Source organism: Podarcis gaigeae, assembly GCF_964106915.1.
Source record: "Podarcis gaigeae genome assembly, chromosome: 10".
Classification (NCBI taxonomy): Eukaryota; Metazoa; Chordata; class Lepidosauria; order Squamata; family Lacertidae; genus Podarcis; species Podarcis gaigeae.
In genome coordinates this window covers 51,448,107-51,472,801 of record NC_139686.1, presented here as the reverse complement: position 1 = coordinate 51,472,801, position 24,695 = coordinate 51,448,107, and the positions used below count along the sequence as shown (strand labels likewise).

Sequence of the window (24,695 nt, the reverse complement as noted above, 5' to 3'; positions counted from 1 at the left end):
ATGCATGCTGTAACACTGGCATTTAATGGTGAATCCTTCTTTGAATAAATGTATCCATTTTCAATCTATCCTGATCACCATTGAATATTCTGTGCATTTATTTCACACCAGCAAGAGGGTAAATGACCCTGGCCCGTTCATCTATTTCTCTGGCAGTGGTTTTCAACTACGGTGGGCTGAAATGTGAGCAACAGCAGTGACTTCACTTAGCAAGAGGATGATGACGGATGCACATCAGGCAGAATAGCAAATCATCTGATGACTTAAGCAATCCTCATTTCATAGCTGATTTTCTTTTCATTTCCTTAAAACAATGAGAACTTTGCTGATTGAATCACCTTTTCCCTCTTTTTGCAGGTCTCCAAGAAACCCGGAGCAGAAGATCATTAAACGAGTGATTGCTCTTGAAGGAGACATTATAAAGTAAGTATGGTATGCCATTGTCTCTGACTCCCTATAAGAATATAATACATTTTCAGTAGAATTTGAGGTGGTAACCCAGGCAACTGATATCCTGTCATTTTGGAGCTGTATATTATTAACAGGGGTATCAATGCTATATCTTTTTTTTAATGAGCCACCCATTAAAGACCTCAACTTTTCAGAAAGCATTTTAAGTAGATATATTTATCCCAGTCTGTGTTTGCATTGGATTTTAATTGGATATATATATGGAATTGTTTGCATATATGAAATTGTGTTTATTCATTTATGCTTTTACTCTGAATTCACTTTGAGATATTATATAGGAAGTTACTCACAAATGGAATCAAACAAACAAATAGTCCCAAAACCTCTGGACTTGTACCCAGTTGGGGAAGGTTGACTTAGAGAATGAATCATTAACAAAGTTGTCATTGATGCTATAAATCCGTGCATTTTGCAATAATTCAGTTCTAAAAATTATTAAGTTCAATTCTTCTTGAATTGATGCAGTGCTGTTTGGGTTTTTGTTATTAACTGATACATTCATAAACCCAAACAGTACAGAATAGTATGTTAAGGAAGAGATTTAACAACTTGCATGCATGTTTGTAGCTTCAAATTATTGCATGTGTTGGATTTTGGAGATCTTTAATCTGATAAACATAGAAACATTTGCAATTACAATGTGATGAGGAACATGAGTGCCTTTAATTAACAGCTAGTGTGTGCAGTTGGCCACCTCTGCAGTGAAACTTAGGTGGGAATGGAATTGCCGTCCATGACTCAGGATGTTGCAAGCACATAGCACATAGTGTTGGCTGCTGATGTGACTAAGGGCAGCTAACCAGTCAGCTAGTGGGCACACAGTAATAAGTGATATGGCCTTGCCTCCAGCATTGCATCTCTATGGTTACCTGAAAGGTTGTAAATATCCTTCTCTCTGTGATTCTTATTTTTGTGTGTGTTAGCAATTCTACTAGCAAACTGTGACAATGACCACCAGTGGCCTTGATGTGGATTGTCTAACTCTATTTAGTCACCTCCTGTCAGAACACCATTAGCATGCCTTATCTGAATGGATTATTTGAAAGTAGCTTTATCAATTATATGTTGAAAGCACATGGCATTTAAAAAAAACAGACTTTTAATGTCATTAACAAAAATTAGGTTAGTTTGCTTTTTCATATTTGCTGAGCACTACAGATAAAGTAAGTAACCACATCAAGAAAGTCATTAGTTCCAAATAAAGTGTGTCTTGTAATTTTATGGTTTATGTATCAGTTATGATGATGATTTTAGGCCATATGTTAAGGGTGAGTTGGCAGAATCATATTCTGCCATTTTAATGAGAAATTGGGGGCAATAGGTTCTAAAGCTTATAGTTAGAAATGGTTCAATGGACTGGCATGAAACTTGACAGTGTAGGAGAAGTAAGTTTGAGGATGGTCCATACCAAATTGGCGGTAGGAAGGATTATTATTTTGAACAAGTTACATGTTTGACGAGAGACTTCCACAAGTTGACAGGAGCTGTGTTTCTACCATAGAGCTTTGGGGAGCAGATTTCATCCATTTTTACTGCATATTTTGGGAAATATTAAGGGGAACAAATAATATGTGCCATTGCCCATGTGTTGTGTAACAAAAAGCCATTTTTGTGGTCAGTCACTTTTGGATTCATTAGGGCAGTGGTTTTAAACCAGGGTGCTGTGGCACCCTGGGGTGCCTTGAAAAATGGTCAGGGGTGTTGCAGGCAACACTGCCCTCCATCCCTCTTTCCTTTGCTCCCTCCTCTGATGCCCTCTCACATCTCTGCCTCCCAAAGGCTTTGCACAGCTGTTTGTTGCAGTAGCCCTGGCTACAAGCTCCCCAGGCAAATGGTGTCTCTGGAGCTGGCCATGGGTGCTTCCCATGACCCTGTGGGGCAGTGTGAGGAGGAACCTCGTTTTGGGGCAGGGGGAAGCTCAGATACCAGGGGTGGCAGCTGTGGCTGCCCGGAGGACTCCCAAGGAGAGGGGAGAGGAGTGGAGGCTGAGGGAACACTCCACAAGGGAGGGTGTTCAAAAAGGGGTAAGGGGCTGCCAGCTCTGCAAGCAAGGGGTGACATACTTTCTTCTTCTTTCTTCTTCTTCGGCGATTGTTATGTACTGAAGTTCTCACCCTGGGCCAGCAGGGGGATACTGTAGATAGTTTTCACTCAGGTCCACATATGAAAATAAGGAATTGAAAGTGACGTTCAGTGATTGCATAGTTACAGAAAGTTGTTACTGTTGCTTTGTAGTGGAGCTCTATATAAGCAGGTTGGCTGAACCCTTCAGTTCTGTTCTGTTCTGGGCCTGTGAATAAACAAGAGCTGTTTGAAAAATCGCTGTGTTGTCTGATATCTTCACCCACAACTTAACAGCGATCACTCATAGCTGAGTAAGATTGTCTTCCATAAACACAGTTTTAACAATGAGTCCGTAAGTGACTGTGGAGGGCAATTCTGGATCCACACATCCTTCCACAGTGGGGACATTGGTTCCCGGGCAGGAGCTGATGACGGTGTGGATTTATTTGCCAAGCGTGCCTTCCTCTTAGCACGTTTCTCCCTTGCGTCCTGAGTTTGAGAGTCTTCAAAGCCCATGACACCTTTGGTAAAGGCTGTTCTCCAACTGGAGCGCTCGCAGGCCACAGAGGTGCCACAGAAAGAATGTAGTTGGTGAAGGGAGTTGTGGACCCCAAAAGGTTGAAAACCTCTGCATTAAGGTGAGACACCTGGAAATGCTTGGTAGAGACCCCCTGTGAGAGAATGTCAAATGCATCAAGGAAGAGGATGAGTGGAATGTTGAGCATCAGGCAAAGAGGTCTGATTGGGAAATGGCACTTCATAGTTAGAGGGATGGTTTGAGGAACATAAAATGGCACCATCAGTAAAAATGCTAAGAGAGAGGGCAGGAAAAGCTAAATCACGGTGTGCTTTGTCAACACTGAACGCTGACTGACAGTTGGGGGTGGGCAAGAATGGAAAACTGCAAGGGAAGGTAATAGAACGGAGTGTTCTGAACAAGAACACTTGGACTACAATGTTTGGTTTCAGATCCAACTTGTAATACTTCACAAATGTTCTAGCACTTCTTAAGAACCTTTTCCCAAGCTGCAGCTTCTGTTACATGGTGACCCAGGTAACAGGTAACCTGCGGGTGTTCTGATACACACACAATTCTTTGCAGACAGGGAGTATCCCAGTTTTATGTACAGTGGTACCTCTGGATATGAACAGGATCCGTTCAGGAGCCCCGTTCGCATCCAGAAGCAAACGTATCTAGTGACGGCACGTCTGCGCACGCACGCGTCGCTTTTTGCCATTTCTGCGCATGCGCGTGACGTCATTTTGAGCGTCTGCGCATGCGCAAGTGGCGAAACCCGGAAGTAACGCACTCCGTTACTTCTGGGTTACCGTGGAGCGCAACTTGAACGTGCTCAACCTGAAGCGCATTCAACCCGAGGTATGACTGTATTAGTCAGAGGCTGTTTTGGGTGCTTCTATACTGGACATATTATAATTGCCCAATCAAGTGTAAATGAAAATAAAATCATATACATACCAGCTCGAATCTAGACCCGGCAATCTAAGTGAAGCTATTAGGGGGGTGCCTTTTAGATCACTGCAGGGGAGTGGCTTCACATCACACAGTTCCCCCCTGAGCAGGTGGTCTAATCAATTCTCCCTTAGGAACTTTTTTGAACAAGCAGAAACGAATGCTTAGCCAGATGCAGGGCAAAATGAGTAGCAATGCAATCAAGTTTCCCTATATACAGCAATTGTCACAGTGGAAAAAAACCAACAAAAAACGTAAAACTTAATTTGCTTTGCACAGTACTTTGACTAGGAAATCATTAAAGAAATGATACAAATGCAATCTGCTTAACTGATAGTTCTTTGGGGGGGCTTAAAATGTCAATTCTGTATAATGTATTAAAAGTAAATGTTGGTACTAGGAAACCTATTGAATCAGTAGAAATTAAATATTGTTGAAGCCCATTTATTCCACATGTGCAACTGAAGGCACAATAATCCATAGTACTGTATCACAAATGCCTGAGTCATGATATGCATGGTGGCAGAACAAAAAAAGTATTATTCTTAAGTGTGAATATGGAGTTTTATTAGCACAGCTTGTTTTTAAACATGTAAGTAGTCTGCTTTAAACAAATGTATTCATTATTCAGATAAGATCTGTATCTTGCCCACCCTTCCAAGGAAGTCAGGCTGGAATTTTAGTCTTATAGTAATCCTGGTTGGTAGCTCACATGTTTCTAGAACAAAATATAGTAGATTCCACACCTAAGGTTTGTGCACTCCTACAGTAAATTGTGTTAGTTTGAGAGAGTCATTGAGATTCTGAAGTCTTCTGTGGTAAGTATGCATTCAACACTTACACTTTGTTCATTTGAAACAACAACAGTTTCTAGGAGTCCACTATAAAATAACAATTAAAACAAGTTTCTGAGTGGTTCACGCTAAAGCAAGACTAATGAGCCTTTTTTGATGTTCATCCATATAGCGGTTATGAGGTTAAGCAAGAATGAAAATTACTGTTATCTTTTCCATTGTTACGGAAGTTGACACTTGGTACTGGCAAAATAATTTATGTGATGAAGCCGCAATAGATTTTGTTGAGGATAGGTAGCTAGTCATTATATTTGGGCTTCAGCATCAGTGACAACACATCTTCCGTTTTAGTATTTGAAAAGTCATTGCCTGATCAAGTAAGTTCCAGTCCAGTCCCTTACCATTATGCTCTGAACTACTAATATGCCACTGAGATGGGATAAGTTTTCCACTGAAGCTGTATAACTGTGGACAGGATCATCTAAGTCAGAGGAAGATGGCATGAACTATTTCCTTTTAGCCATAATCCCAACAATGCTTCTTTGGAGTGTGTGTGCATGTGTTAGATTTGAACTACGGTACTTTGTCCAGATCTCTGTTAACATTGAGACTTTTTAACCTTCAGTATCAAACCGGGGACCAGCTTTCTTCAGGTAGTCATTGGAGTGGCAGGGTGTGTACAAGGGGAAGATTAGGCTATGATCAACAGCAGGAGATATAACAATATGATGATGGTAATAATGGTTTGGATCCAAAGGTGCATGTCAAGGAGTTGACAACAAGCCAGGTCATCCATAGGGCAGGCACACACACAGGAGACACAGAATGCAATTTGGCTCTTTATTAACAGAAAATAACAGCACAGAGTCCTCTGGTTTGTATTAATCTAGCTGAGACATTGCTGAAATTGACCACTAGCCCAGCCCTTCCTCTCTAGGTTTTCACTCTGCATCCCTCCCAAGCAGATGAAGGCTGCATTGAGGGGGTGAGCTCCTCCTCTGGGCCTCTCTGGCCCATTGCTCAGCAACATGCTGGACTCTTCTAGAGCAGGGTGTCAGAGGAAGAGAATCAGCAGGGACTGGGACTGTCTGCGCTCACGCTGCGACTCTTAACTCTGTCCTGAAAGACCTTCCTTCTCCTGGCACACCCCCCCCCCCGATCACTCAATCCCTCTGCTTCTAGTACCTCTCAGCTTGTCCCTTCTGCAGACTGCAATTCAGTGTCCCACCACCAGGATCCAGGATCTAAGTCATCGTCTTCTGAGCCCCTCCCCAAGGGCTGTTGGGCGGGTAGATCCCACCATTCTTCCTCATCCCTGACAGCACAGCTGTCTCATGCAAGGCACCCAATTGTCTGAGTAGACGGGTGGAGGGCGGGGAGATCACAGGGGAGATCTGCAGAGAAAATGGGGAGGTGGGATATCCTTGCTTTGTGATGGAAGCCCATTCTTTTCCTCAACAGGCCTCAGCCCAATATACCTACCTGAAGGAGCGTCTCCACCCCCATCGTTCAGCCCGGACACTGAGGTCCAGCTCCGAGGGCCTTCTGGCGGTTCCCTCACTGTGAGAAGTGAGGTTACAGGGAACCAGGCAGAGGGCCTTCTTGGTAGTGGCGCCTGCCCTATGGAACGCCCCCGCCCCATCAGATGACAAGGAAATAAACAACTATCCAACTATTAGAAGACAGCTGAAGGCAGGCCTGTTTAGGGAAGTTTTTAATGTTTGAAGTCTTATTCTGTTTTTAATGTTCTGTTGAACATTAGAGTGGCTGGAAAAACCCAGCCAGATGGGCGGGGTAGAAATATAGAAATAAATAAATAAAATTAATAACTATTATTATTATTATTATTATTATTATTATTATTATTATTATTACAGAAGTTAGGATTCAAGCCAATATATTGGTGCAGGCAAGCTTGCATCTTCCCTTCTTTCCCCATCTCACCTATAGTTGTCCACGTCAGAATATACACTACTGCTATTGAATGTAAGGTAAACGAAATATGGATCTTTCACAGAAGGGTTTACATCATTGAGAGCCAGCTGAATGAAGCTCTTGAGTTAGTACTAATCCAGATGGTACTAAGGCAGCAATAGTAAAAGATTTGGAGAGCAAGTCAACATGCCAACTTGGCATGCAGAATATATTGTGTGTACGTCTTATTTAATATGTATGTATTTTATTTAACCAGAGGCAGATTTAGGGGAATACAACCAGTTCCCCGAGAGGGTGCCACAGGGGGCACCACAACAATGAAGTAAAATGGAAAGTGAGAAGCAGAGGGTACTGAATGTTGATGTCACACAGGGCGCTACCGAACTTTGAAAGCCTAAAGTCTGCCACTGATTAAACATCTATGAGGTCAAGGGCATGACATTTTGGGTGGTTTCCCATCAATGGTCAATTTCTCTCTCTTGGAGACTTGTCATGACCCAAATCTGAGTACAGTGGTTCCTCGGATTAAGAATTTAATTCGTTCTGGAGATTCGTTCTTAACCTGAAACTGTTCTTAACCTTAGGTACCACTTTAGCTAATGGGGCCTCACGCTGCCCCCGCACAATTTCTGTTCTCATCCTGAAGCAAAGTTCTTAACCCGAGGTACTATTTCTGGGTTAGCGGAGTCTGTAACCTGAAGCGTCTGTAACCCGAGGTACCACTGTATCTTCTGGAAATGCTGTTTGAAAAATATTTTAAAAGCAGTTTGAGATGGCTAAGGATATGGTTTTATTACACTGAAGTTTGAACATTTGTAAGATTTTATATTCAACGTAATGGTTGTTTTTTTATAGAAAAGTTTTGCATGGTTACTTTTCTAAGCCTTGGAGATAGGGCAGGCTTCTAATACAAAGCGAAACAAGCAATCTTGATGTTCAGTTTTGTCCTAAGCAGCATTTCTGGTGAGTAGGTTTCAATTTTGCATATAGTGAAAAATAAATTACTGCTAAATCTTTCCTTATAACACAAAGGGCAAGTGATACATGCTGAAACAGATTTTAATGGAAGTTTCTATAATTGAAAACCAAAGCGCAGTGACCTACTATTAGAGGCTAATAAGTGATAGGATTTTTCAAAGGATGGAATATATTGGCGAATGAGGCAATCAATGTACAGATTAGACATAGGTATATGCTAAAAGAAAAGGTGACCTTTTATGAATTTTAGAAAATAGCTTTGCCGTGTGAGGGAGTTAATCAGAATTTCATCACTTACGAAACCATCTTTACAGGTCAGAAGGAAAATACCAGCAAAACTCCAGAACTGGAATGCAACTTGTAATGGGATTGGGCAGAAAGGGGGATCTTAATTTTGGGATCTTATGATCCTTCAACGTGCTGCCAATGTAATATTGAGACAGGACAAGCATGTAAAAGGGGGTGGGATTTAGGATCTGAAGTGATAAAAATCATTCTAGTGTTTCTAAACCTTCCACAGTTGTTAAAACTTTAATTAAACAGGTTTACAAGGAAAGGAAGAGAGACTAAGTTCATAAACGAGACAGCTATGCTTTGTAAATGAAGAAGAAAGCTAATTAAAGCGAGCATAGCAGCGTAATATTAATTTTTAAAAGCACTTTTAGCATATTTGTAGTAAATCTTGCCATGGCTACTACATATTTCCTAATGAGTTATTCTACAATTTTAACTTCAGCATATTTGCTGCCAAGTTTCCCCAGCTAGGTAAGAAAATTGTATCCTTAGGCATTATGCTAATATTTATTTCAGCACAATTAACTCTTCGAGCCCTTTGACGAAAGGGAAAGCACAATGCTAAGATGTGGAAATAAGTTTGAGTAATAGAATTCACCAGCTTCTGATAAGAGTGGAATTTGAGGGCACCGCACTGTTCTCTATAGATTGATGTGTGATGTTTCAGTGTTAGGTACAAGGCTGTGAGCCAAACTATGTTTTAAATTTAATGTGTAGCATTCAGTTATGTCTCTGTTGTTGTTTTTCTTTTCTTTTTCTTTTAATTGCAGGTACAAGAGGGGCCAATTTGTATCAGGATCACAGTGCAATCAGAGGGGAGATTTTCCTCTTCTCTTCCTGGTTGCCATAGGAATAAATATTCCTGCCTCCCACATGGTGCCAATTGGAACTTTCTTATTTACTCCCTTTTTTGGGGGGGGGGGTTATTGGGGGTGGGTGGGTTTGTAGCTGGTGAGAGAAGGGATAATCCTCCCCTCTCTGCACATTGTGATCTTTGTATAATCTCTGTTTGCCCAAGTCGAAATGCAAAGCAATTTTCTCCTAGTTATGTAGCCTCTGCAGATTCTGTCAGCATAATTCCAGCAGCTTGTTTCTGACAGAGAGAAAAGAAGAAGCAAACGAACCAATTACAAGCAGAAAAGTAGATACAGAGTCTCAGAAGTGCCTGTTTGAGGCTTCTATCTCTGTTTTTATCCCTTCTTTCTAACAGAGGCCATCTTTTGAATCGACACAAATTGGGCTCTGCCCACTAAGCCACTTGCATGCTGAGACTTAACTTCCCTTCCTCACAGTGAGGATTTAAGAGTTTCCCTTACACACACACACACACACACACACACACACACCTTCCTTGGTAAGTCATTTTGCCGCTGAAAACATAAAGCTCTGATGGAACATTTGCTGTTCCCTTTGGTAAGGAACGTGTTAAAGAGGCATTCGCCTGAGCCTCAGCAAGAGAAACATGCAGAAGGTGCTGAAAGAGAATCTGTGATGGAATTAAAAGTCATGTTGTAGGCTTGGGTGCCATGCTAGCTCTCCCCAGTGCTATTTTTTCTAGGAAAAGAGGTGCCGGAACTCACCATGAACGCCTCTCTTGTTCTTTTATAATGGCAATGGCGCCCAGCTGAGAGGTGCCAGTGCTGGAACTGAGTTCTGGCTGGGGGAGGGGAAGCCCTGGCTTTCCCTGTTCTAACATCCCCACCAAGAAACAAAATCCTGGGAGGGGGAGGGGATGTGCAAACTGGGTCACCCTCCCCATGGCTTCCATTTGGGGCTGAAGTAAACATGTTTCAGTGACACACACAGAGGCATGGGGCTCTCTGCTCCATGTTACTCAGTTTAGAGCTGGGAATACAAGGACGTGAGCTTAGGAAGATCCCTGCTAGGTCAGATCCAAGGTTCAGCATTGTGTTTCCTGTTAAATAGTGGGTAGACATAGCAGACGACGCATTGATTTCTCCAAAGCAGCTCTTTATTTGTAAGCTGGAACAGAACTGAACAGTAAACAGCTCAGCCAACCTGCTTTTATAGGCAGCCGGCTGTCAACATTGTAGCAACAACAACCCAGGGTTTCCCACCTAAAGTAACTGACGTGGACCTGAGTGAAAACTATATACACGATATTCCTGGTGGCCAGGGTGAGAACTTCAATACATAACATTTCCCACAGTCGCCAGGCAGAAGCCCGCAAGCAAGACATGGCGTCAAGAGTTCTCTTCTGTTGTTTCTCCCCAGCAACTCTTCTTCAGAGGCCTACCATCCTCTGAAACCTTGAGGTTGCATATAACCATCACAATTAGTAGCCATTGCTAGACTTTCCCCTTAAGTTTAAGAATGCGGAACAAAATTAAGTTCTTGCTTTGGACTTAACAATCTGTCCAAAGCAAGAGAGGTTTTGCTGTTCAGAATCTGGACTTGTTCCAGTGGCATATATATATATATATATGCCACTGGAACAAGTCCACATTCTGAACAGCAAAACCTCTCTTGCTTTGGACAGATTGTTTTTTATATATATATATATATATATATATATATATATATATATATCTCCTTATCCAGCAAAGTCAGTATCATTTGAAAGAAGAGAAACCTGTCCCAGCACTATAGACTTTGAAGTAAGTGGCAGATATCAAGCATCTTTAAGTTTCTTTGGACTGAAAGGGCAACATTTGTCAAGTCGGTTTTCTGTTTCTTGAGGAGACGAAGCTTTTGAGTTTAAGGAAGTGCAAATGTCAAGAGTTAAGAATGGGAACAAAGAAGGTTTGCACCAAAATCAAAGATTCCGTCACAACCTGAAGAGACTTTGCAGTTTACAGTGATTAATGTGGGTTGTGCTTCTGTTAAATAGATGTTGAGTGAACAGTGCCCCTCTCTAGAGCAGTTTACTTAAATCATTCAGTGAAGGCAAGGACTCCTGACTCTTTGTGTGGTAAATGGTTCTAAATATTACAGTCAAGGCCAGAATTACTCATCATGTAGAAGTTATTTTTAGTATAGTCCTGTGGTGAAGGAATGTGTGCACAGCAGTTTTCCCCCAATGTCATTACCTTACATTTTTTATGTTAACTTACAATTTATTGTGTTTTCTGTGCTTTTATTTTTTTTTAACAATGCTGAGCTGAAAATTTCCTCTGCCCTCCATACAACCGCCATCAGCTAGTGAGAAAAGAATTTGCATTTGAAGATTATCAAAGGGGAGGGAAATAATTTTGGTGAAATCCTCATGGGTTGGGTCTGCATCAGGGATTGACTGACTTTTGAGGCATCTGAGGAGTATCTGTGAGCGTTCTCTCTTTCCTCCACAAGTCACCTCTGCAGTGGCCTTCACCCTGTGGCCTTCTTGGGTGTCCATGCTTCAATTAAACCGCAGGGAAAGACATGATAAGGTGACTCCTTCCATGGGGTATTTTCAGATCAGGAAATCAAAGTGCTGGAGGAATGTTTACTGGAAAGGAAAATGTCCGTATTACACTTAGCCACCTCTGCACCCACCAAAATTCTAATGAAGTTCTCAAGCACCCTGATATGGAGGCAGAAAAATGGAAGCTTCTTTTGTAGGAGAAGAAAACGTATTGAGAAACTGAAGGACAGATTTCAGTGCAGCGCTAATCTTTACTGCATTCGATTCTGGCACAGCGCTATATTTTTACTGTATTTTTTCCCTGTAATACAGAATATATGCTCTGTGGATAACCTGAGACTAGTAATCAGTAGCCATACAAGTAAAAAATAAATATAAATCATTTGCATTGATATAGCTTTATATTTGAATGGAATGGAACAGGAAATTGATCTTTGCATCCTACTTGTTTCTGTCTTTTTGCGCAGTAAAGCATTGCTTACCAGACCAATTGTGCATTTAGACAAACAAAGCATGACAATGTATGTTGTGAGAGACCATAGATTTGTTATAAAGAATGCAACAGGAATGATAGCCATAGCTGAATCACTGTTCATTTAATTACACAGAAGGTAACTATGTCACACATTTTACAGCAGTTGACATTTTAAGTACATCTATAAAGCACATATTGAGTCTATAAAACATGTTTAAATACCTTTACCTCAATCCAGCGGCTCTTGTGCAAACATGAGGCCAGTGTCAGAAAATGTTCAATGCCCACGAAGCATTTTTTGCTTCTGCAATATTTCTGTATGCAAATCAGAACAATGAACAATTCTGGAACATGGCCATTGCTTCCAGTCTCAAGAAAACTGCAGGACTTCTTTATGCATCCCATACACTTCTTTCCCTTTCCTCCCCTTTTTCTTCTCTGTTCTATATCTCAAGCTGCCTTTGAAACTGCATGAGAAAGAACCTCGGTTATAGTTTGTGTTGTGTTACTTCTAGGCACCTCAAGGGACTTGCTGGATTGCACTCGCTGCGTTTCATTGTGAGGACAATTACAGCAGTGGTGGTCAACTACTGATGAATTTAGGCTCTCTTTTTAGATTAAACAAAATACAGATTGGGAAGCAGGCTTGCTTCAGAGCAAAGAGAAAGCAAATGTAGCTGATGTGACATTCTCAAGTACCTAGAGTTCTTTATCTGACAGGTTGGCAATATTTCAAATTTGTAAGCAAATTTGAACAATGTATTTATTTATTTGCATTTTAGGATTGCTACGTTTGGCAATCATAATACTGTTCCCAGCAAGCTGAAAATAGGATTTGTGTCCCTTATTTGAATTAAATGTTTTCACTTACTCTCAAAATGACTTCCCCCACCCCCCCTGCTGAAAATTATGTTTGGAAGTCATCTTAAATATAACATAGCCTCTTCGCTTTAGCCTCTGTTCAAATATTAAGAGTTATCAGTGAAGAAAACCTTAGATTCACCCTGACGTTATTCCTTATGATTGAATTTATTGCTAATGATGTGGTCCTCCAAACAGCTTGCTTTCCCACATTTTGTGCTTCTGCCATTATGATAAACATTTAGACATGCATGCAACCATTCAGGTTGTCACATCTAACCTTTCCTCCATTCCTGAAACACAGAGCAGATAGCAAGCAGGGTAAATAAATCTATCTGGCCACACCCAGAAATCAAAACCCTTCCTGATCAAAATACCTGGACAAATAAAAATGTATTTGCCTTAGTTTGTCTATTCCAAGTATCATCTGGGATGGAGTTCCATAAATGGGGTGCCACCACAAAGAAGCCCATCCTAACCTCTGCTGATCGTAATGTGTAGAGTAATTGGTAATGGGGAAGACCAACCCACAGAACCTCCCTTTTGTTAGGATTCATCTCCAGCTTATTGACCATCATCCAGTCCATTGCTGGCTCCAGACACTGATTCAGCCCTTGCACATCCTAGCCTTATTCAGATGGAATGGAGAAATAAAGATGGGAGTCATCTGTAGGTTGATGGCACCACAACCTAAGACTCCAAATGACCCCCAGTTGTTTCATATATGTCTTAAATAGCATTAACATTGAACGTGTTAATTTTGGTGTTTGGTATGAGTAATTAATTAAAGGACGTGGGTGGCGCTGTAGGTTAAACCACAGAGCCTAGGACTTGCTGATCGAAGGTCGGCGGTTCGAATCCCCACGACGGGGTGAGCTCCCGTTGCTCAGTCCCGGCTCCTGCCAACCTAGCAGTTCGAAAGCATCTCAAAGTGCAAATAGATAAATAGGTACTGCTCCGACGGGAAGGTGAACAGCGTTTCTGTGTGCTGCTCTGGTTCGCCATAAGTGGCCACATGACCCAGAAGCTGTATGCCAGCTCCCTCGGCTAATAAAGCGAGATGAGCGCCACAACCCCAGAGTCGGTCACGACTGGACTTAATGGTCAGGGGTCCCTTTACCTTTACCTTAGGAGTAATTAAATCCAACAGCTCTCCTTTTTTATAGGAATTAGCACAGCTGCATTCATTCCAATAAAGCCAAACCAATTTTTATAGAATATTTATTAAGGTTTTTAATAATAATACAATCAAGATAAAAAAAAAATAAAAAATAAAAAATAGTAACAAAAATACAAAAGTAAAAATAATTAAAAAAAAGAAACAGGCAAATTTTCTATTTCTCATTTTCCTTTAACATGTTTCCTGGACCTCCTCATACCTCCCTTTTTTGTATTCCAATTCAAATTGTTAGTTCAGCAAATCCTTGCCATTAAGTTTTAACCTGTTTCTGAGCCTGTTTCTCATATTCCCTTAAAGCATTACAGCTGGAAACCACTTAATTTCTATCCAACATCATTCTAACATTCATTAATTTTACAATATTTCTGTAGATAGTCTTTAAATTTATTCCATTCTTCTTCCGCCGACTCTTCTCCCTGGTCTCGGATTCTGCCAGTCATTTCTGCCAATCCCATATAGTCCATCACCTTCATCTGCCATTCTTCCAGAGTGGGTAAATCTTGTGTCTTCCAATACTTTGCAATAAGTATTTGTGCTGCTGTTGTAGCATACATAAAGAAAGTTCTATCCTTCTTTGGCACCAATTGGCCGACCATGCCCAGGAGAAAGGCCTCTGGTTTCTTCAAGAAGGTATATTTAAATACCTTTTTCATTTCATTATAAATCATTTCCCAGAAAGCCTTAATCCTTGGGCACGTCCACCAAAGGTGAAAAAATGTACCTTCATTTTCTTTACATTTCCAACATTTATTATTGGGCAAATGATAAATTTTTGCAAGCTTGACTGGGGTCATGTACCACCTGTAAATCATTTTCATAATATTCTCTCTTAAGGCATTACATGCCGTAAATTTCATACCTGTGGTCAATAACTGTTCCCAGTCAGCAAACATAATGTTATTTCCAACATCTTATGCCCATTTAATCATAACAGATTTCACCGTTTCATCCTGAGTGTTCCATTTCAACAGCAAGTTATACATCTTTGACAAAATCTTAGATTTGGGTTCTAACAGCTCTGTTTCTAGTTTTGATTTTTCCACCTGGAAGCCAATTTTCTTGTCCAAATTATATGCCTCCATTATCTGATAATAATGAAGCCAATCTCGCACTTTGTTCTTTAGTTTCTCAAAACTCTGCAGTTTCAAACCAATTTTTATTCCCAAAAGATTCCTAGTAATCAGTAGCCCTCCTTGGGTGTCTACTGCCAGACATGTGAAGGGGCCCATGGAAACACACAGGCTAGCTCTGCCTCTTTGATAATGCAATGGGAACCAGCAGTGCTCCTGAGACAACACACAATTAAGTCTAAAAGGGCATTATTTACTGCACAAAAAGTTTCCAATGTTAGGATGAGAATCCTGCCAATAAGCATTCTTGTCCTTGTGTCGAAAATGCTTCGTGTGATTAAGGTGGCCCCTTCAGACCTAACCAAAGGCACATCCATTTAAAATTGTTTCCATTGCATGCAACGTCATTCAGGAGGCAGAACTAGATCAAAACATTCTCATAGTTCCTTTTGCGAGTTTGGCAGGAAATGTCTGAAGAGGACTCAGGTTATCAAGTCAACTGTTGATATTGTCACACAGGATAGCAGAGATTTGCAGAATAAACTCTGGTACTCTTGTCCATTTGAAACTTGCCCCTAGCGAATATAATAAGGCTCTCTATGCAACAGAAAGTTTCAATTAATTTCTATTTACTTTAAGGTAAGATGCAATGATTGCTTCAGTTAGTGATCTGCATTGATGGAATGCATTGGCTAACAATAAAGATTAAGCCAGTAATGATGTTGTAGCTGTCCCAAAATCGCATTTCTTTTTCATAACACACACTTTTTTCCATTTAGTGCTTTTTATTAGCCTTGATCAGCTCGGGTCTTCCAAGTTCACAGCAAGCCCCTGTTCATCTGTGCTTGTGATACCTACAAAACCCCATTCTCTAAACAAATGCCTTGTGTGCCAGTAGTTTCTGGCATGACTATTTAAAAGTCAAGGCATATATAAAACATATATAAAAATCAGTCACCACCTCTATGATTTAGGAGGGCTAAAAAATGGAGCATAGCTATGAAGAGCTCTAGGGAGCACCACAAGCCCAGTAGGTAGGAATCATTTGCACATTTCCTAATATGGAAACGAATGGATAGCAATCCCTGAACAGCTTTGTTCTCACCTCATTTGAGTTGGTGAGGTATTACAGCCCATTGCTCAGTACCAGTCACCTTGAGGATAATTCCCATGCCTTTCATAACTTTGCATTTCGCTGCCACTTCTACTGAAGCTTTGGTCCCTGGAGGCTAAAATACAGAGAGATTCCCTAGAAGCTAAAGCAGATAGAAGTGTTGTAGAACTTTGGGGTCCCTCCCCGCCTTTGTCATTGAGCATGTGACAATGCAGTTGTTCCTTAGATCTGAACAGTTAAAATACCCATATCACAATTCATTTGGTAATAATGAAAGTCCAAAGTAATTAGGAAAACAAGTAGATCATTTTGTAGTGATAAGAAAGTACAAGAATGCTGTATCTTGAGTTGTATCAGCTTCACAGTGCAGAATTATTCATATGTAAATGTATCAAAGCACTTAACATTTCAATTACAAGTGAAGATAGTAATGATTTTTGACATCTTATAATTAGCTTTAAATATCAAATAAGAATCCACTCATGAGAGAGAGGCTGGATTTTTTCTCCCTTTTTTTTCTTTCTTTGTCCCTTGGGGTAAATAACCTGACATTTTTCTTGTCTGCAGGTGTAATCAAAATGAGAGGAGCTCAAATGAGTCCCAGCTTGCCTTTTCTTACCTGTGGAAGACAGGAGCTGTTTCCCCCCTCCTCACTTACCACAAACTTCTTCTTTTATTATATCCTTCTGGACACTAACAGCCCTACACGATATGTTGGAATCTGATGTGTATACCTTTCCACAAAAACATGAATAACAGACCCTATCATTAGGCAAATGAGGCAGCAGATCCTGGGGCAGTAGTGGCCAGCAGCATCATCCTCCATGGCTGTTCCTCTTAAGGCCCCCTGGTCGTTCCCCTCTCTTGGAGGACTGTGGTTTGTATGCTACATGGTATTTCCTTGATCGCTGCTTCAGATGGAGGACAGCAGTTAGGGGGAAGGAGGGCCATGGCCACAGATGCAAAATTTGGAGGGGGCTCAATGAGGCATCCCTATGCAGGCGCCGGCTTCTGTGGGGATCCCCAGCAGAGCTGCCTGCTCAGGGGTTGCTGCTGCAGCTACCCTGATGAGCCCCTTCCTTCCTGCCCGCTGCTAGGAGTCTCTGGGCCCTAGAGCCAGGCCTTAGCTTGCCACTGTGTCACCGGCAGAGGCTGACAACTTCAATGGCACCATGCAGGTCAGTGGAGGGCTCTGTCCACCTTCATTGCGCTCCTGAGGGCACATTCTGGAGACCGTGATACCCTTCCTTCTCCAGGGTGAGCTGGCCTGTGCAGAGGCCGGCCCCCTCGGTAAATGGCCGCCCAGCCATAACTCATTTGCTCAGCACGTCACGCTCCCTGGATGGTGGTGGGAGCAGCCCAGACCTACGATGTGTGGGCACAGATGGAGGGAGGTGGGCAACCACAGCATAGCCTGGTGTGTCACGGCTAAAAATTGGCCGCTGTTTCTTTAATGCTTAAAAAAGCTGAGTCAGCATGAGTCAGCGGCCTGCACTGGGTTGTATATATAGAGTGAGAAATGTTAGTTTGGTGTTGGGTGGGTTTGTTAGTGAAAGCTCGTAGTGTTGATGTGTGTACAGTTGGTCAGCCGCTTTTGCAGAAAGACTTTTAATAATAAAAGCAGTAAGTACTCTGCAAAGATACTCTTCTCGTGGACTCTTTTATGCCGACAAAGGTCCGAGGACCAGGCTGAGGCAACAAAGGGAGGTCAGAACCTTTTTTTTACAAACACTGACATGGTGCTCCTCTCCGTGGGTGTCTGTGAGATTCGCCCACTAAGGGCCATGGCAGCCAGTCGAGCTCCCGCTTCCCGCTCCCCACTCCCCGTGGGTAGCCAGGTGGTGCAGCACAGCCCCTCTTGACTCTTGGTGGTGGGGGGATCACTCCAGTGGTGTCAGCAGTTTGCCCACCTTGGGCACCGGCAACCCACGCTATGCCACTGGAGGACACTATCCCATCCCTAGCGTTTTGTCCTTTTTTAAAGCAAATTTTGTAATGTTATAATGCAGAAAGAAGTAATATTGAACTGAGATTCACTCAGCTTCTGAATGTGGAGTTGAGATGGGTCCCATCTTGTCCTTTGCCTCTGGCAGAAACATGTGTCTGGCTCACTCCGGTTTAAGTGCATCCTGCGGGACAGTTTTGCTCCCTCCCCACGCACTACAGCTTGTGTAGTGAGCTGCTCCTGAGGGTAGCAGGATGGGGATGGGCAGTTCAGTGGAGCTGACTTTGCACAAGAGTTCTCTGAATCCCAGTTTATGTGTAGTGAGGAATGTCCTAGGAAAACAATCCATGTATACCCAGGGGCTGCTGTGCACACAACAGGAGCCCTATAATGCAACATTATTATAATGAGAAAAGGAGCAAGAGCTTGCTTTTTTTGATCATTTTTCTAATTGCATGCTACAATGAACGGAATTTATTGTAGAGTAAAATCAAAGAAGAATTACAAACTGGTCTGGCCTGTTTGAGGCAGAAATATTTAGATTAAGCTGCTGCAGTTTCAAATACGGTTACAATCAGCCGTGTGCTACTTTTTATCAATCTGTTATTGAATAATTTGTCTCTAATGATGAGTGGTTCATTGTCATAAGCAAAATTTAATATAAAGTTGCTGAATACTTGGAGGATTTTTAAAAGGTATTCTTGTTGAGATTTATTATTTAAAGTTTGCTCGAGATCATTCTGATGAATTCCTAGCTCTTTCAAATATCACCCCAGAGAGTGTTTTTGAGGGTTCATTGATAGTTCCTAGACATTTAAACTAGCTGAAGGAGACTTGGGCCATGTTTTTTGTTTGTTTGTTGTTTGCATCATTGTATTGTCTCATCAGGAAAGAGCATTTGTATGGTTTCTAGGGCAGTTTGGTCCTGAGTGATTCTAATTTATATTTACAATGACTTTCATTTTAAAAGAAATAAAGAAGGCAGCCTCATTTCACTGTCATGTTTTATTTGGGCTTTCTCCTCCCTATAATTGTTACAGGCCTCTTTGGTGGAATCTACACACGTATAAAAAACCGCTGCGAAAATGCTTTAAAAAAAAAACGTTTTGAAAAATACATTGAATTCGGCATAGCTCACTGTAGCCATGTAGTGTCACACTTGTATATTGCACTTTACAACACATTTAAAACATTTCAGATGCAGCTGTATACCTGAGTCCCCCTGTTCCATCCAGATCTGGCATAGTTTGACAGCTGCAGATGGAGGAGGAGGGAGAAGGAGCAGAGGCAGTGCTGGAAGGCTGGCACTCAGGTGTGGAGAATGCAGGTCTTCCACTGGTGACTATAGATGGCTGGAGGAGGAAGTGGCTCTTCCCCTTCTATCAAGCACAGAGCCTCATGGGGGAGAGAAGGACTGCCAAAGAGGGTGGCTGAATAGGAGGAGCTGGAGCTGGAGGCAGGATATAGTTCCATCTGCCCCACCACTCCCTTTGCTGCTGCCCTCATTATTCACTGGTTTCAGCAAGGAGATCCTGCCTTGGAAGAAGTCAGAGTTCTCTGCTGTGTCTGAAGTAGGGAACTCTGGCATTGTGTCAGTTAGCAAGACAGGATAACAAGCCAGGATCAGATCCAGGATCACTCACCACCGAAGCCACCACCATGGCAGGAGGAAAGCAGTGGGGTGAGGCAGGTGCATGCCTATGGTGGTCATCTAAAGCTTCATAAAGCTAGGAAACCATGGATGCTCCAAGACAGCCAGTGTGTAAAATGCCTTCTGAACATTTAACTGTAAAACACGTGGCTGTAGGAGAACAAATCCAGGAATATGAATGTTAATAGCCTGATACATTTCATTTTGATGCGAAAGTTGTCCAACTGATTGCTTCTTAAAAATACATAGCGAAGAATGCCTCACTCAACCCATTTTGTTAATTACAAACATTATTTATTTATGTATTTATTTGCTAATGTGGCTACTTATAGCAAGCAACTAGTCATGTTAAGCTTTATATGGAGTGGCTTAGTGAATCAAGGCAGGTGGGAGGAGTGATATTTATGGCAATGAATTTGAATTATTTTCATTATATGGTTGTATAAACCTGCGCTCTCATAGATGGTGGCGCTGCAGCAATTTTTGTTTTAAAGAATGTTTTGAACTGTTCAGGTCACACAAAAAAAGATTAAGCAAGGCTTTGCCCCTATTCATTTCTGCTATGTCCATGTTTTCACAATGAAGAGATGAGGTAAGAAAACAGCTGAGAACTCATTCACAGTTAACTCCTGGTGTACTTTAGTGTACGGATCTTACAAAACCATTCCAACCCTAGATCCATCCTTGCTATGTGCAAAGCTTGGGCAAATCTTTTTTACTTAAGCAGGCCCAAGTAACTATCCAGACATGAATTACTAGAAGGTATATAATCTGTGAATATATACAAGTGGATAAGCAGCCTTCAGGTCTAGTTTTGGCCTTTTGCTCTGAGCACAAAGGAAGCTGAGAATTCAGATCACTTGAAGGGGGAAAAAATAATCCCTGCAGATTTAGAAGGATAAGCAGGTGCTTTTGGATAGGTCTTAAGGTGGCCAAAGGTATATTTCCTGAAACAACATTTGTCATCTTGAACAATTAACCTGGAGTGGTTTCTTAGTTAAATGCTCCATTTTATCATTACACACATAATATTCCCCTTGATTTTCAGAACCAGATCCATCCTTTGGTAATGTACTTTTGGGGAAATGAATAATAAGGCACTACAACTGAGTGCTTTTAAGTAAATTGTAATTAATTGCATGTGCAAATGCATCGACGAGGCTTGGCTTTGCAATTAGATAACTAATTGCATTGAAAATGGCATTGCATGCTTAAATAGATTTTGGGGGCTTCCAGCCCACCCAGTTCATTCTTGCGTGGCATTTAAGTGTGTGATTGGTGCTTTGCTGTTTGGTATCACTTGCCAAATGTTAAAAAACAAATGCATGGCCAATTAAGCATGTAGTTTATGTTTGAAACCCCTGCGTTGCTGATCAATTTAAAGAGGGCTTTTCCAGTTCTGTAAAAACAAAAATGAAAAAACCCATCTGTCTAATGTCATAGAAACTAGTTTAAGTAGATTCTTGCAATGGTATCATGATCAATAGTTTCCCTGTCCTTCTTTTCACTATACCTGACATCCTGTTTGGTAGCACTGCTTTGTTCTTGTGTGATATAGTGTAAAGGCCTCTTCTCTAGTAGAGGTTTGACACCAGCAGTTAAATTCTGCATGACAAATCTGTGTTGTTGTGGTAACTCTTCTACAAATGATATGCTTGAGATATATATTGCTCATCTCTGTGTTTATTCTTTGTCTGCTCTTGCAGCAGTGTCTTATTCTCTGATTTATTGGATAGTGGTTTATAGTAGCATCACCTTGACCTCCACTTACAGCTCTTTTTTATTATCAATCCTTGAAATACGCATGGTTCCTAGAGGTGAACAAAGCTTGCCTCTGTGTTTCCATGAGTATTATTTCCTGCCCTCCAATGGCACTGTTTGTTTGTTGTTTGTTTTCATCATTTGTTGTCTACTTTCCCCCCAGTGACCTTCAAGGTGGAGAACAAATATACACAAATTATGACTAGAAACCAAAATAATCACGATAACACCACACCAAAACAGCATAGGTGTTGAATGTTAAACTTGAAAATGAGAGGCAGTAACCAGGATGTGGTTCCTAAAAGAAAAACTAAACTAAAATGCAAGGCACACTTCCTTTGGTGTCATGCTCCAGGATCTCAGCGGCAACGCGGAAAAAGCCCTGCCCTTCATTGTCCACTCAGGGCTCATCTAGACTTCCATTCTCCTGCCACTTCCCTCTGGAAAAGACCGATATGTACCGCGAAATTGGACCAAATGTCAGTTGGGTTTGCAGTGGATTGACAGTTGCTCTGATTCAGTGCTATAGAGAGGGTTTTCCTGAGGAAAGCGGTGCAGCAAACGGAGAAGTGCTCATCCCTGTCCCTAGAAAACATGGGACAAGTGGAAAACTGTTAGGATTCATGCTTTCTAAGCATGGGACCAGGGCCAGATTTAGGTTTGATGAGGCCCTAAGCTACTGAAGGTAATGGGGCCCTTTCTATGTCCAGCTGTCCTTTGTCAACAACAAATTGTCGCTGTTTTTTGTGTTGAATACATGCTATATGGTAATTTATGGACCTAATAGGAATCTAAAGCCATTTGCACATGTTGCCATGCAACTAGTCCATGCAGAATGTAGGCACCCTCTACATAGAAATGAGCGAACCAGTGATATTTTTAGGGAGCAGGCGGGGCCTATTACTTAAATCATAGGAGCCTACACAACACAAAACACTGTTGCTGTATGTAGGTTTTATTTTATTTGTTTTTTATCTTATATTTTGGAAATGTACAGCCAGTTCTTTTTCCTTTATTTTTTTGGGTGGGCTGCAAGAAAGTGAGGCCCTAAGCCAGGGGTCAGCAAAACTTTTCAGCAGGGGGCCGGTCCACTGTCCCTCAGGCCTTGTGGGGGGCTGGACTATATTTTGAAAAAAAAAAATGAATGAATTCCTATGCCCCACAAATAACCCAGAGATGCATTTTAAATAGAAGCACACATTCTACTCATGTAAAAACACCAGGCAGGCCACGCAAATAACCCAGAGATGCATTTTAAATGAAAGGACACATTCTACTTGTGTAAAAACACGCTGATTCCCCGACCGTCTGTGGGCCGGATTTAGAAGGCGATTGGGCTGGATCTGGCCCCCGGGCCTTAGTTTGCCTACCCATGCCCTAAGCTATAGCTTGTTTAGCTTATACATAAATCCGGCACTGCATGAGACAAGCAGAAGCCTGGACGAACCCTCAATTTGTAGGTGTGGGGAAGCTGGCCAAGAGCTTCTGGAAAAGATGGTAGAACAAGGGTGTGCATGCAGATTAAGATGCCCCCTTTTTGTCCATCCAAGAGAATCCAGAAAACCATTAATTGGGAGGGGGAGGTTTACATGACTGTCTACCTGCAGACATGTGGTGGGGGTGTGGAGTATGCAATGGATTATCTCCTTCTCACTCCCCATTCAAGGCAAGAGAAGATTAAAGGATAAAAAGATATCCGAGCACTTAATGGCTACTGTGTTGGAGGGGTGAGGACAGGGACTGATACCTCTTCACCAGCAGGTATAATAATCCTTATAAAATGAGACAGGCTCATTTCTAATCAGTCTATATAGTTGTAAATAAATGGTAGGTAGGAGAGAGACCATTAAGCAATGGGTCCAGTCTCTTCAAGAGGGAACAGTTGCCGAAAACATTTCTCTTTTTGCTGATGTTTCTCTTATATTCTGTAGCACAATCAGCCTATGCGGCACTTTACCGGACTGAATTGTTTTTGCTAAAAGCTTGCTACATTTTTTTTTAAGTTTAATTAGGAAGCTGATCCTTTGATCAGTTTCCAGAATAATATCCATTTGCTTCCCTTTTGCTTTCTTAAGCAGTTACAATTAGAGCACATTACCGTTGATAAAATTGCTTGCAATCTTCGGCACGAAGCCAGAAAACATACCCCCATGGGACTACTCATGAGTAAATGGTTCAGAATTATAGCTTTAATAGCTATTTGTAAAAGTGGTTTGATTTAGAATGCTAGCATCCTCTTTGTAAAATGAATCCCAAAAACAAGGCAATCTAAAATGTCACTGTTGGATTGGATTTGGAAAAGTGTGAGCAGCAATTTGCTCATGCAACACAGCTTTACCATTTCCCCCTCCAAAGAAACTGAATAGATCACCTCCCCACTTCAAAAAGCTGCTTCTGAGGGTCAGGGGAATGACATATGGAACTGCAGGAGGAGACAAGAATTGGAAAAAATTTGGGTGGAGGCAGTTTTAGTAAGCGAAAGTATCTTCCAATCATTCAAGAGATCCTTTGATCCCAACCATTGTAATTTTGGTTCCTTTTCCCAGTTCTGACATACTGCATTATTATAATTACCGGTAATGTTACATGCTAAGTAGTTGCTTTGGGATGCCTTTGAGTGAAACACTTAATATACATTATCTTGCAATCCTCAAAGCTATCCTGCAAATTCCAAGATTTCCATTTAAGTAGGTTTTGTTGAGAATACTGGAGTATGCTTATACTCTAAGGCAGCTGACATATTGAGAAGTGATTATAACAAATAATAACTGAAAATGTTGATAGATCTGTGTATGCACTTGCAGTGGGGTCTTTCTTTCTTTCTTTCTTTCTTTCTTTCTTTCTTTCTTTCTTTCTTTCTTTCTTTCTTTCTTTCTTTCTTTTTGCTAAACATAGTTTCCAGGTCATGCTGCATCCACTTTAGTCATTACATGTGAATCTTGCAAGAATTCTATGTTCTTACCCCACAAACAGCAGATTCCCCCAGAAAATCTATCTGTATACTTTTCATTTTTGCTGCTCCTTTAAATATTATTTAAAGTTTACTTCCTTTAGGAGCTTGTGATCTTTTCTATGCACCTTTTTACCTGTCAGCCCAGTACATGATGGGATTTGCAATTAAGGCCCGGCAAACAGGTCAGCATTCTCAGGATTCTTACATTATGCTAGGTAGTACTGAATATTGCTAGAGGGTTCCACAAGTTGGAAGTGGCCATGGAAAAAAGTCCCTCTCACACATCCTGCCAATCTTAGCACCCGCCCATGTGG

General features: G+C 41.4%; 1 protein-coding gene and 1 long non-coding RNA gene across 3 annotated transcripts in view; both read left to right on the top strand.

The window, feature by feature from the left end:
- LOC310825745 overlaps window positions 1-24,695 on the top strand; it is an 835,366-nt gene that overhangs the window by 283,749 nt on the left and 526,922 nt on the right. The gene's annotated exons all lie outside the window — the stretch shown is intronic.
- The window catches only part of IMMP2L (inner mitochondrial membrane peptidase subunit 2), a 456,796-nt gene that overhangs the window by 286,201 nt on the left and 145,900 nt on the right, over window positions 1-24,695 (top strand). For both annotated transcript variants that reach the window (XM_083699542.1, XM_083699543.1), the window contains exon 4: window positions 358-423. In XM_083699542.1, coding sequence (XP_083555668.1) covers window positions 358-423 — 66 coding nt within the window. The remainder of the gene's footprint in view (window positions 1-357; window positions 424-24,695) is intronic.